Here is a 14,419-nt window from a genome sequence, read left to right as displayed (position 1 = left end):
ATTGCTCCCAAGGATGAACCAGACTTGGGGAGGTCTACAATTGTTTTCTGAGGTCTTGGCTGATTTATTTTGATTTTCCCATGATGTCAAGCAAAGAGGCACTGAGTTTGAAGGTAGGCCTTGAAATACATCCACAGATAAACCTCCAATTGACTGAAATGATGTCAATTAGCCTATCAGAAGCTTCTAAAGCCATGACATAATTTTCTGGAATTGTCCAAGCTGTTTAAAGGCACAGTCAACTTAGTGTATGTAAATTTCTGACCCACAGGAATAGTGATACAGTGAATTATAAGTGAAATAATCTGTCTGTAAACAATTGTTGGAAAAATGACTTGTGTCATGCACAAAGTAGATGTCCTAACCAACTTACCATAACTAGTTTGTAAACAAGACATTTGTGGATTGGTTTAAAAATGAGTTTTACTGACTCCAACCTAAGTGTATGTAAACTTCTGACGTCAACTGTATCTCACTAATCTCATTATGACACAATTTCCAGTCGTGAAGCAAAAGTATCCAATTCCGCAAACTGGGCCTTCTACCAACTACGGAATGGTTGAGTGTGCGAGAGTTTGAAGTGGGCGGAGATTTTGAAAGGTCTGCAGGTGTTCCAAGTGTAGGTGCATTCCCGTTGTCGTGGATACAGTGCTGGCCTCTAGCAGCACTAGTCTAGATGAGCTTGGCTCAAGTTTAACTTTATCATTTGCCTTTTAGTTGGTTCTAAAGCATGTGCACCTCTGTCTAAAACATTGTTCATGTGAAGTGGACATCTGTCAATACAAATGTATTGACAAATATAGACTGGGTGGTTCTCTGAATGCTGATTGGCTGACAGCCGTGGTATATGAGATTGTATACCACAGGTCTGAAAAAAAGTTTTTACTGCACTAATTACATTGGTAACCAGTTTATAATAGCAATAAGGCACCTCTGGGTTTGTGATATACGGCCAATATACCACGGCTAAGGCTGTTCTTATCCACGACGCAACTCGTAGTGCCTGGATACAGCCCTTAGCCGTGGTATATTGGCCATTATTGGCCTAGGGTCTTTATTATTATTATTATTATAGGCCGAAGGCCTTATTGCTTAAATATACCCAGAAGAAGAAAAAACGAATTGGTTTTATTTGAAAGCAATAAATCTAGGATATAGGCCTACTGAGCACATAATGTACCAAACTGCCTCTCTGCCACTGTCTGAGCAAATAGTGACACCTTGTGGTCATAATGCATATCACATCCAATGCACTACAAGTAGCCTAAAGAAATGAAGTGACCAATTGAATTCCCAAATACATAGGCCCAAACACTTCCAAAAACATAAAGAGAAAACACAGAGGTCTTTAAACTTTATTCATAGGATAAAGTGGTAAGCATCCATCCACCACACCTAAGCATTCACTCACACAAACACACTCCAATTGGGATTCAGAATCATCTTCAGTGGACAGTCTTCATCAGCATAGCGTCTTCTTTTTCCATACCAGGGACAGTTGTCTCCGGCATCACTTTGGCTTGTAGGGATCAGACCATACTTTGACACCTGAAAATACACCAAATTATAACTGATTTATATATGGTTAGTGAAAATGTAAAGTTTGCTGATAGGACAGGGGATGGAACAATACAAACAAACAACAAAGAAGAACAAAGAAGAACAAAGAAGAACCATTGCATGAGAGAAGTTAGCAGGCTACTTACCCACTGGTTGCACGTCTGCTTGATTGATTCCTGCTCGGTTTGCCCTCTGGACTTGATCTGCAGAGAAGTGAGTGAGTGGGGTTTTCAATTGTGTTGCGGGGGACTGGGGGGGGGGGGGGGTTGAACCAGGATCCTTATAGACAAGGCAAGTGCACTAGCACTGTCCACTGGTGCAATCAGACCACTGCTTGAGAGAACTTGTAGTATGATCACAATTGTACAGCATTAAAATAAACTGTCTATACTTAAAAACAGAAACCCGTTATACTGAGACCATGTAGCTACGTTATTACATGGGTTTTTAGCACACACGGCTACAGCTACAAACAAATGGCATAGCTAATTTGTCAATGCAATGTTTACGGTCCGACTGGCCAGGGCAAAATTATGTCCACATGAGGATACTAGCAGGTATAAAATAAAAAGTCGCCTAACAAGACTTCCTAGCTAGCATGTCGTTGTGTAACAAGACTCTGTGACAGAGTCGACTAGTACATTCCTCGAATAACGATAGTTACTTACTGTAGTCAGCTGTGTGCGTGAGTGGGTGGAAAAATATAGGGTAAAATGCAGCAGCAACTGCTGTTATAAATCCTCCAAATATTAACGTGATCCTTCTGTTCCTTGACATATTTGTTGCGCATTCACCTCCAAATGCCCAGTATGTGTGTTTCCCCTGAATGTTTTCCGGGGTAAAGTTTACCAGTTAAACTTTGTTCACAATCACGAAGTTCTGCGCTGTTTAAAATGGTTGGTTTTAATTTGCGGCTTCACATTATTTTTGATCTCTGCGGTACTCCGTACATCAAGGGGCGGGGCGCCGCCTGATTGTCACATGCTGCAAAACCATAATAAGGACGTGGGTTAGTTTGCTGTGAGCTCATGTTTTGACAGAGATGGGGTTTTTAACTTTCCCACTGTTTTTATTTTTCACGGTTATCTGTGCAGAGAGAAATGGACCAATTCAGACGTTTGTTATCCCGCACAGTCACATGGATGTTGGCTGGGTATATACTATTCAGGTTTGTTACTAGTTTACCGAGCTAACGTTTATACAATAGTACAGGAGTTAGGTTGGTTTCTTGGACGTTAGAACTAGGGACATTTTTATTTTGGGAGGTTCAAGAATGTCACAAAATGAAATGTCAGTCCAAATGTAGTTACGACTCTATACTGTCAGTGTTCACAGTATACAGCATTGAACAGGGTGTTTTTCTCTCTTTAATTTTCAAACAGGAGAGCATGCATGCCTATGCAGCGAACGTGTACTCCAGTGTGACAGAGGCGCTGACACAGAACAAACAGCGCAAGTTCATCGCAGTGGAGCAGGAGTTCTTTCGGCTGTGGTGGGATTCTGTGGCTACAGACAAGCACAAGAAACAAGTACTATAGAATAATCGTATATACCCCTCCATGTGAATGAGGTGCTGCTCATGCAGAAGTCTCATCTTTGTATGACTGTCTAGTCACCTATTCCCCTCCCACTGCCCCTCCCCCCTCCCAAGGTGCGACAGCTGCTGAAGGAGAGTCGACTTGAGTTCATCATCGGGGGTCAGGTGATGCATGATGAAGCTGTAACCGATCTAGATGATGAGATACTGCAGCTGACAGGTGAAGTGGTTTCATGCTTGATGTATAATATTTGTTTCGTTGGTTGGTTTAAATGAGCATGGACTCAATCTCCCTTTCTGTCTCACTCACACACACACTGTAATTAGAGGGCCATGGGTTCCTGTACGAGACGTTTGGGGTGCGTCCCCGGTTTTCGTGGCACGTGGACCCGTTTGGAGCCTCTGCCACCACCCCTGTCCTCTTCGCCCTGGCTGGGTTCCATGCCCACCTCATCTCACGTATTGACTATGACCTCAAAGATGTCATGCAGAAGAGCAAGGTATGGTAGTCACCTTAGTTTCAGCTACAGCCTACCAGGCAGTTCACCAGCTAGTCTTGACCATGATCAGTCACTTATAAGCAGTTAAATGGTTTAGAGGCTTGACTTAATAACATATGCCATTTTTGCAGATGTCTTTATCCAAAGCGACTGAGTCATGCATACATTTTTATGTACGGGTGATCTGAGGAGTTGATCCTACTATACTGGTGTTGCAAGCACCTTGCTCTATCAACCGAGTTACAGTATATTTACACTAAGTTGTTGTCTTGGTCTTGTTATTTTGGAACAGAAACTACAGTTTGTTTGGAGAGGCTCCCCCTCCTTGAAAGAGCAGCAGGAGATCTTCACTCACACCATGGACCAGTTCAGCTACTGTACTCCATCTCGCCTGCCTTTCTCTAACAGGTCTCCTAAATATCTCCTTTCCCCTCTCACCATTTTCCATGTCATAACTCTCCGAGCATATCCTACTGTCTTAGACTTACCCTTACATGCTGTAATTGAATTAAGACTCCAAATGTTTTTTGTTGTTGTTGAGAATCAACAAAAATCTCCATTTGATCAGTTTTGCCTATCACCATGGGCTGTTAACAGATTACAGGCACATTTGTCTCGGTGAAACTAATCAGTTGTTCTCTCTCAGCTCTGGTTTCTATTGGAATGGTGTGGCTCTGTTCCCTGACCCCCCTAAAAACGGCATCTACCCCAACATGAGCCTGCCTGTCACCAAAGAGACGCTGCACTCCTATGCCAAGACCATGGTGCAGAACATCCAGCAGAGGGCAGCGTGGTTCAGGACAAACCATGTCCTCTGGCCCTGGGTGAGTTAACTTTCAGGAAGCGGTCAGGAAACTGTTTCCCCAATCACAATTTAATGAATGTTCTTTCTAGTTACTTCACCATTGAGCAATGTATGTTTCTCCTGTTATTTCACTCCATAGGGTTGTGACAAGCAGTTCTACAACTCCTCTGTGCAGTTTGCCAACATGGATCCCTTAGTGGAATACATCAACCAGAACAGCAAGGAGTTTGGAGTGACAGTCCAGTACGCCACTCTCAGCGAGTACTTCCAGGCTGTCCACCAATCAAATCTCACCTGGGAGGTGAGGGGAAGTGAGGACTTCCTTCCTTACTCCACTGGTGGGTTTTTCCATAAATGTGCTTATCTATTATAAGTTTCAAATATGTAAATGGAATATGAATAAAACTAAGAAAATATGTATATATAGATATATATATTTATCTCACTCAATGGTTCCAGTGACCAAGAGTTGGCACACTAAAAACATGTAGCAGTAAAAACTACTATGAAGCCAAGGGACTAAAATGCTTTTTTCACAATTCCAATCTGGTTCTTGTAGTTCTAAAAAGGAACCTTTTATCTCTCCAGAACCTTTCCAGGCCTGGACTGGGTTCTATGCCTCCCGGAATGTTCTGAAGGGGATAGCCAGGAGAGCTAGTTCCCAGCTGCATGCTGCAGAGACTCTGTTCACCCGGTACCGGGTCAGCTACCCAGATGGACCGGTCCCTAAAGAAGAGGCCCTGCAGAAGCTGAAGGCCCTCCGCTGGGCTGTCTCTGAGGTGCTTGATCAAAATACTCATCGATTGTGATTCATTGTAAATTAATCATCGCTATCATTGTAACCCAGTGATTAAACATTCTCAAATCCCGTTTCTGTCACACAAATGTAGAAATAAGACCCACAAAATGAATTCTAAAACCAGTACTTCTCTATTGTTCTACCTCTGTCTTATCTCCAGGTACAGCACCATGATGGGATCACAGGGACAGAGTCTCCCAAGGTGTCTGACATGTACATAGAGCACCTGACCCAGGCTATGATGGGAGTAGAGGAACTCCTGGCTGCCCTCTTCCTCCTGCCCCAGACCCTGGGCACCGCTAGCAACCCTGAAGACTCTCATAGCAAGGGTAAAGTACTGTACTTCAACATAATAATGAATCATTGAAATCTATTTATACTTTATTTGACATGAACTCAGACATGTGGCTTTGTGAAAGTAGTTGGATGGGCCGCATGTTTTCACTTATCCAATCACACACTACAGATCAGTGAATACACATCAAGGAATGGGGAGGATATGTTGTGTTCTAACAAGGCCCAAGGTTCAGCTTGGTCCAAGGCATCATTTAATGACTCTTCATCAACTACATGTTTTTTATTTATTTTTTACCTACATTATCAAAATGTTGTTAATTTATGTAATTGCAGGCTCCCATCTGGACCTGGAGCAGCACATCATTGTGTACAACCCCCTGGCATGGAACACCACCGCCATCATCAACGTCACGGTAACCTTGCCCATGGCAACCGTGTTCGACGACCAAGGACAGGCCATACCTGCACAGGTAGTGTGGATAAATCCACTCCATTTCCAGTTAAACATTTGTAGAACAATGAGTCACCAGTATATCATGTAAAAGCCATGTGTCAATGGAACTGCAGATATACATCCTACCTTATAGACAAACTCCGTTTTCAGATGACTGATTGTGTTCATTGGAAGATGAAAGTATGTGTTTCTTATTGGACAAGTCCAGGTATTCCCTCTCTGTTTTCGTCTGTTAGTGTCTAATGAACACGGCCTGTGTCTCTCTCTGCTCCCAACAGACCCAGAGTTCAGCTGACTCCAACACGACCTATGACCTGTTCATTGTGGTGAACCTTGGGGGTCTCCAACACAGGAAGTACCTCATCAAGTTCTCAGAGAAGCCGGGTAAAGAGGGGTCCTCGACCCACCATGCCTGGGTTGTGTCGTTCAAGAGACTAAATGTTTCACAGGAGTTGAAGACAGGAAGGAGACTCTTGCCGGTTCTGAATGAGTGTTATAAGATCATGCTGGACCAGGATACTAACCTACTGCATAGCATCACCGACAGGTAAATTATATTCAACATTCACATTAGGGGCACATTCAACAGGATAACGTTGTGGAACGTTGCAGATACAAAGGTAATTAATAGAGCTGATGTGATTTGTTCTCCATGTCAGAGAAGCATGTTTATTTTACTGAACGTTGTACGTTTTCCTTTTGAATGCAGCCCAGGTGTTACGTCAACAATGTCCTCTGACCTTTCTGTGACCCTGACAGGCATGAGAAGAGAACGGTGAGAATGAGTCAGGATTTCTGGGAGTACCAGGTCAATGGGAATGTCAGCGCAGGGCCCGTCTCTGACAACTACATCTTCAGTGCCAACGGCTCGGCAGTGAGGGCGTACAAGGCTGTCAAGATGGAGATTGTCCCTGGGAAGATCGTCACGGAGATCAGACAGTACTTCTACAGGTGGGAATGTGAACAACTCCTTTCTGTCAGTTTTTGGTTTCCACGCACCCTCCTTCTGTAGCTACTATCTCTTTTTATATTCCATCTATCACCTCTTTCTCACACACTCACTCGTACCACACTACATCTTAGTAAGGTTCAGGTCTAATATCGGGTGGCTCACATTAATAATGGGGTGTCTGCAGGGAGGAAGCAGATGAGGACTACACCTACTCTGTCACCACCAGAATACCACAGAGTTTCCCCAGCGGCAGGCTGTGTTACAGGATGGAGCAGAGCTACTCGCTGGGCCCCCTGGTGGTCAACACCGAGGCTGTCCTCAGGGTCAAGACCAGCCTGAAGAACAACAGGACTCTGTTCACCGACGACAACGGGTACCAGATGATGAAGAGGCCTTCCAGGACGTTCGTCAATGATACTGTTGCCAGAGTGAGTGGGTTGTATTTAAGGTCAGTTTGGTGTAGAGGGTTAAATGTACACTGAACTTCCACTGTACCTTGCCAGCCAGAGGAAGATGGGCTACACTTTATGAGCCTGGTTCCTCGAGGTTTCTTCCTACTCGGGGCGTTTGGGTGTTTGGTCTCATCAGCTTTCCTTTTTGGTGGTTCAGGCCTGGGTTACTTTTCAGGACTTTGTGACAATTGCTTGTGTTTCTTCCTGTCTGTGTACTGCAGAATTACTACCCCATGGTTCGAATGGCCTACATTGAAGATGACTCTAGCAGACTGGTCCTCCTCAGTGAGAGAGCTCATGGTGCATCCAGCCAGAGTGAGGGAGAGCTGGAGGTGAGTGTGTTTTATGTATGCGATGCATACACACACACACACACACACACAACCTCAAGCCCTTGTATCTGTCCTAGGTGATGCTCCACCGACGTCTGTGGAACAACCAGGAGTGGACTCTGGGTTATAACCTGACCCTGAACGACAGCTCGGTGGTGAGGCCTGTCCTATGGATGACACTGGGCTCCCTGGCTGCTACCTCCTCTCTCTACCAGAGGGAGATGCTAGAACTGCAGCACCGACCTGTGGTCATGCCCATCGACAGGCCACGTGAGTCCACTCCTTATCGCTCCCCTGTTGAACTACTCTATCGAGGCTCGCAGGTTGACCTTTATTGTCATGAATCTTGACCTGGAGGCAGAACTGAGGGATTTTCCTCTAGATGGTACAGTTGCAAAGTGAAAATTGGCTATATCGTAAACATTCATGACAACAAAATGTGCATTTTGGTCTTAATTTAAGATTAGGGTTGGTAGTATGATTAGGGTTAAGGCTAGGTTGGGTTTAAAATCAGATTTGATGACTTTGTGGCTGTGCCAGTTAGTGACCACTATGCAGAGCTGCCTTCAGGACAAGATTCATGACAGTAACTACCAACCTGTTTAAAGCACGCACAGCTACTTTCCACTAAACTTTTCCCTGAAAATCCATAATGTGGAATCCATTCTAAAAACAAATACACAATTGAACGTTGCCAAATGGAGTCGACCATGTTTTTGATCACCTGTACAATGCCTTGTCACAATGTATGATCTCATACCCACAATGCCATTCACTTCCCCCTTTAGAGAAGGCCTGGAGGAAGGAGCCTCGGACCGGATCTCCGATACGCCCCGTGGTCCTGCCTGACAACCTCCACCTGCTGACGCTTAGTGTCCCGGGCTGGTTCTACAGCTCCAACCACACCCTGCACCTCCGCAACATGGAGACCGGTACCCCTGGATCCACACAGCCGGACTACGATCGGGTCCTACTGAGAATCATGCATCTGTATGAGAAGGGGGAAGACCCGGTTCTGTCTCAGCCGTCCACCATTAACATGAAGGTAACAGGAAACACAGCTTGATGAGATCAATATGAAGAGGAGACTTCAATAACAGAGATATATGTTTGTGTATTAAATGCTAAATTAAGTGAACAAGTAGATGTGATATTGACATTTGGTCTCTCCTTGGGCTGTGGCGGTTACGAAATTTAGTCAGCCGGTGATTGTCAAGCAAATAACTGTCGGTCTCACGGTACCTGACTGTTAATTAACATAAATATAGGTAGCATCTCCTGGCTTCCACACAGCCTACAAGCCACTGGTGCAGACCTATGGACCATCTACCATTTCAAAAGTCTAATAAATCCATGTAATATAGTCTACACCTTCACAATAAATCCATGTAATATAGTCTACACCTTCACAATAAATCCATGTAATATAGCCTACACCTTCACAATAAATCCATGTAATATAGCCTACACCTTCACAATAAATCCATGTAATATAGTCTACACCTTCACAATAAATCCATGTAATATAGCCTACACCTTCACAATAAATCCATGTAATATAGCCTACACCTTCACAATAAATCCATGTAATATAGTCTACACCTTCACAATAAATCCATGTAATATAGTCTACACCTTCACAATAAATCCATGTAATATAGTCTACACCTTCACAATAAATCCATGTAATATAGTCTACACCTTCACAATAAATCCATGTAATATAGCCTACACCTTCACAATAAATCCATGTAATATAGCCTACACCTTCACAATAAATCCATGTAATATAGCCTACACCTTCACAATAAATCCATGTAATATAGCCTACACCTTCACAATAAATCCATGTAATATAGCCTACACCTTCACAATAAATCCATTATTTTAGATGGGTCTAAAACATGATATTAAGAAAATATAGTCTTATTTCAGAAGAACAGAGTAACATACTCTTGAGTTGTCCTGATGTGGCTATACCATATGGCTGTGGGCTACACTCGTTCATTTAGCAGACAAGATTTGCTTATGATTCAGTGGCATTATTTTATATTTTAGTTTGAAGAATAAAATTGAACAAAGCTGAATAAAATATATTTCCTCAACGATGTGAGGGAGTGGGCACAGGCAGAGTTGAGCAGTTAACAAAGAAATGGGTACTCCTACAGCACCAGTCAAACGTTTGGACACACCTACTCATTCAAGGGTTTGTCTTTATTTTTACTATTTTCTACATTGTAGAATAATAGTGAAGACATCCAAACTATGAAATGGCAGATATGGAATCATGTAGTAACCAAAGAGTATGAGGTTCTTCAAAGTAGCCACCCTTTGCGTTGACAACAGCTCTGGACACTCTTGGCATTCTCTCAACAAGCTTCACCCGGAATGCTTTTCCAACAGACTTGAAGGAGTTCCCACATGCTGAGCACTTGTCTGCATTTCCTTCACTCTGCTGTCCAACCCATCCCAAACCATCTCCATTGGGTTGAGGTCGGGTGAATGTGGAGGCCAGGTCATCTGATGCAGCACTCCATCTCCTCCTTGGTCAAATAGCCCTTACACAACCTGGAGGTGTGTTGGGTCATTGTCCTGTTGAAAAACAAATCATAGTCCCACTAGGTGCAAACCAGATGGGATGGCATATTGCTGCAAAATGCTGTGGTAGCCATGCTGGTGAAGTGTGCCTGGAATTCTAAATAAATCAGACAGTGTCACCAGCAAAGCGCCATTACACCTCCTGCATGCTTCACGGTGGGAACCACACATGCTGAGATCATCATCACATGCTCTTCATCTCTAAAGACATGGCGGCTGGAACCAAAAATCGCATATTTGGACTCATAAGACCAAAGGACCGATTTCCACCAGTCTAATGTCCATTGCTCGTGTTTCTTGGCCCAAGCAAGTCTCTTCTTATTGGTGTCCTTTGGCCATGAAGGCCTGATTCACGCAGTCTCCAGTTGATGTCTGTTACTTGAACTCTGAAGCATTTATTTTGGCTGCAATTTCTGAGGTGCAGTTAACTCTAATGAACATATCCTCTACAGCAGAGGTAACTCTGGGTCTTCCTGTGGCGGTCCTCATGAGAGACAGTTTCATCGTAGCGGCTGATGGTTTTTGCTACTGCACTTGAAGAAACGTTCAAAGTTCTTAATTTTCCGGATTGACTGACCTTCATGTCTTAAATGAATGATGGACTGTTTTCTCTTTGCTCATTTGCGCCGTTCTTGCCATAATATGGACTTGGTCTTTTACCAAATAGGGCTATGTTTTGTTTACCACCCCTACCTTGTAGTAACCAATTATTGTTGTGTTGTGACATGATTCCATATGTGTTACGTCATAGTTTTTCTACAAAGTAGAAAATAGTAAAAATATAGAAATACCCTGGAATGAGTAGGTGTCCACTTTTGACTGCTACTGTATATGCTTAAATTAGTTATTTATGCAACTTTAGTTGTGATACAAACGTTGCGCTATTCGTTTAGATTTTTAAATATTTTCTAATTGTGCACGATGTGATTATAATGACTTGAAAAAAGTTGCTTGAAAGGCATGAGCTCTGCTTTGTTTTGCTCAGGCTGTACACCCTTCATTAGTCTCTCAGTCACAATTTGACAAGCACTTGATAATGCCTCAAATGTCACGGCCCCATCCCCTTTGTGGCTGTAATGCACCCTAAGAAAACCGGTGCCTTTTGCGGCCATTGTGCGCTTGGCCGGGAATGCTGTGCTGTGTCCTTCTCCCCGAGGGCGGCGCTGTGTCCTCAGCACCTCTCACTCACATGGCTCGCCATCATGTGATCGGGTGTTTCTCACTGTAAAGAAAGACTCATCAGATGGCAAAAGCACTAGCCTACAGTGCTTTCGGAAACTATTCAGACCCCTTGACTTTTTCCACATTTTGTTACTTTACAGCCTTATTCTAAAATGGATTAAATTGTTTTTGTTCCTCAATCTCCACACCATAATGATAACGCAACAACAGGTTTTTAGAATTTCTTTGGCAATTTATAATAAATAAAAAAATTAAACTACTATACTCCTGTTGTATAGATAAACAATGTGCTTAATATTGGTGTAGCTGAGATAAATATAGTAGACCTAGCCTATAGAAAGCTGATGGGATCGTCCTCTTTTTGATGGAGGCCATCACTCTGTTTTCTCGTGTGATTGCATAGCCTATAGAAATGTTACGCAACATGAGCTCCTGGGCTCTCATGAAGTGTTTTGATGAGATGTTCGATGACATTTGCATTGATGTCAGAGTGCTTGGAGGGACAATGGAGTGCTGAGTACCAGGCAGTTGGGAAGTGTGTTAGGCTACTAACTAGCATCAACAGCATCAGAGCTTGGAGAAACCTAATTACCATGACTAAACAGTCACGTTTGTTTATAATGTGCATAGATGTTTATCATGTGCATACATTCATGTACATACTACCTCAATTGGGCCAACCAACCAGTGTTCCCACGCATTGGCTAACCGGGCTATCTGCAATGTGTCCCGCCACCCACCAACCGCCAACCCCTCTTTTACACAACTGCTACTCTGTGTTCATCAAATATGCATAGTCACTTTAACCATATGTACATACTACCTCAATCAGCCTGACTAACCGGTGCCTGTATGTAGCCTGTCTGTTTACTGTTTTATTTCTTATTGTTCACCTAATACCTTTTTTTTTTTTATACTATTGGTTAGAGCCTGTGAGTAAGCATTTCACTGACAGGTTGTATTCGGCATTTCACTGACCTGTTTTATTCGGCGCACGTGACAAACTTTTTGATTTGACATGGAATTTGACTGCCGGTAATACGGTCACCGCAACAGCCCAGGTCACTACTCCGTTTACACTGTATTTGTTTTGAAAATCCATTTCCTGTGTGAAACAGGAAGTGCTGCGGGGCATGGGGGAAGTGAGAGCGTTGGAGGAGCGCTCTCTCACAGGAACCTGGGATATCTCCGACCTCCAGAGGTGGAAGTGGAAGGCTTCAGAAGACCCAGGGAGGGGTGAGAGTGTTGGTAAGCTTCAGTTCAGCATTGGTGGGGGTGAAATATTACATCTGGATACATACCTTTTTGTTAAACGATGAGAGAAGCTACTGTATCAGTGTACCTTTGAGATTCAGGAGCTGTCAATTCAGTTGGAGTAGGCTGTAGTGTTTGAGATGTCAACCACCTGTGAAATCTGAAGGAAAAAAGTGTTTACAATTGTTTTTTTGTCTACGTCCTAGTATTCGTTTGTCTGTTTCAGGGGTCAAGAGGTCAAGTGTTGGTGTGAGAGGAGAGTTCAACGTGACCATATCACCCAAAGAAATCAGGACCTTCTTTGTTTACTTCAAGCTCAAGTAGAACGTTCCTGTTACCCTTCAGTCTTCTGTGAAGATGGATGACTAATCTGGAGAGAGGCCTTCTGACATGTAGAACGTGGGATTAAACATTCTGTCATGTACTTTCTCTAATGTAACACGGGACATTGTATGACCAGGATGTGGATTATCTTGACGTGCCGGTCTACTTTTTCTGTATTAAATTGAGTATAATCTAAAATAGGGAGTCGCTCCATTTTTGTGTCTATTTCTTTATTTTCCTCAGTTGAAGTGCTTCTGTTTTTAAGGCCTTGGAGAGGGGAAGGTCATTATTGACACCTCAAGCATCTGAAACCCTCATAACCTAACCCAGTAGTTCTCACTGTTTGAGTAGCGGTAAGATTGTTCATCTGTATGGCGTTAGTGAGATGTTCTTCCTGTTTGCAAGTGAGCGCAGCGCTGACAGTCCACAGTAGACCACACGGCCACTTCCTGTTATTGGCCTTAAAGAATAAGTACTTTCCATAGGATGACATCAGTCTATAAATCAAATGTTATTGGTCACATGCAGATGTTAATGCGAGTGTTTGCGAAATGCTTGTGCTTCTAGTTCCGACCATGCAGTAATATCTAACTACCTTACATACGCGTTAGCCTGTAGCTTCACTTGAATTGGCCCTTTCCATTGGCTCTGAAATGCAACATTCAAATCAAGAGCACCCAGTGATCAATCTGAACGTTTTGTGGAATTACACCTCTAACAATGTGAATAAATATACAGTGCCTTGCGAAAGTATTCAGGCCCCCTTGAACTTTGTGACCTTTTGCCACATTTCAGGCTAATAATAATTTTGCAAGCCCAATTTTGCAGTTTTTGATTTGTTAAAGTTTGAAATATCCAATAAATGTCGTTCCACTTCATGATTGTGTCCCACTTGTTGATTCTTCACAAAAAAATCTTTGAAGCCTGAAATGTGGCAAAAGGTCGCAAAGTTCAAGGGGGCCCGAATACTTTCGGGCCCACTTACTTTTTAAACTAGGCAAGTCAGTAAAGGACATTCTTATTTACAATGATGGCCGAACAGTTGGTTAACTGCCTATTTCATGGGCAAAACGACAGATTTTTACCTTGTCATCCAGGAAGAGCTTCGTGAACAAACAATGCCTTTTCCAGCCTGATGGAGCACCTTGCCATAAGGCATAAGTGATAACTAAGTGGCTCAGTGAACAAAACATCAATATTTTGGGTCCATGGCCAGGAAACTCCCCAGACCTTAATCCAATTGAGAACTTGTGGTCAATCCTCAAGAGGCAGGTGGACAAACAAAACCCCACAAATTCTGACAAACTCCAAGCATTGATTAAGCAAGAATGGGTTGCCATCAGTCAGGATGTGGCCCAGAAGTTAATTGACAG

General features: G+C 43.2%; 2 protein-coding genes across 2 annotated transcripts; one reads left to right on the top strand and one right to left on the bottom strand.

The window, feature by feature from the left end:
* Positions 1-1,341: 1,341 nt before the first annotated feature.
* On the bottom strand, positions 1,342-2,432 carry smim20 (small integral membrane protein 20). The gene is made up of 3 exons (XM_021578449.3): positions 2,229-2,432; positions 1,707-1,763; positions 1,342-1,548 (listed from the first exon to the last, which is right to left on the bottom strand). Exons 1-3 carry the CDS (start codon positions 2,335-2,337, stop codon positions 1,511-1,513), a joined length of 204 nt encoding a protein of 67 aa, XP_021434124.1. The 5' UTR covers positions 2,338-2,432; the 3' UTR covers positions 1,342-1,510.
* A 64-nt stretch (positions 2,433-2,496) lies between these two features.
* Positions 2,497-13,244, top strand: man2b2 (mannosidase, alpha, class 2B, member 2). Its single transcript, XM_021578281.3, has 18 exons — positions 2,497-2,728; positions 2,943-3,089; positions 3,212-3,317; positions 3,425-3,597; positions 3,890-4,005; positions 4,244-4,421; positions 4,542-4,740; positions 4,991-5,181; positions 5,362-5,530; positions 5,832-5,968; positions 6,231-6,499; positions 6,712-6,903; positions 7,089-7,332; positions 7,578-7,688; positions 7,766-7,958; positions 8,477-8,733; positions 12,587-12,716; positions 12,949-13,244. Exons 1-18 carry the CDS (start codon positions 2,603-2,605, stop codon positions 13,044-13,046), a joined length of 3,036 nt encoding a protein of 1,011 aa, XP_021433956.3. The 5' UTR covers positions 2,497-2,602; the 3' UTR covers positions 13,047-13,244.
* The last annotated feature ends 1,175 nt before the right edge of the window (positions 13,245-14,419 follow it).

This window comes from Oncorhynchus mykiss, chromosome 21 (genome assembly GCF_057628025.1).
Source record: "Oncorhynchus mykiss isolate SJ-2025 chromosome 21, ASM5762802v1, whole genome shotgun sequence".
In the NCBI taxonomy this organism is placed as follows: Eukaryota; Metazoa; Chordata; class Actinopteri; order Salmoniformes; family Salmonidae; genus Oncorhynchus; species Oncorhynchus mykiss.
The sequence above is the reverse complement of the archived record's forward strand: the minus strand, read 5'-3'. Positions and strand labels throughout refer to the sequence as shown.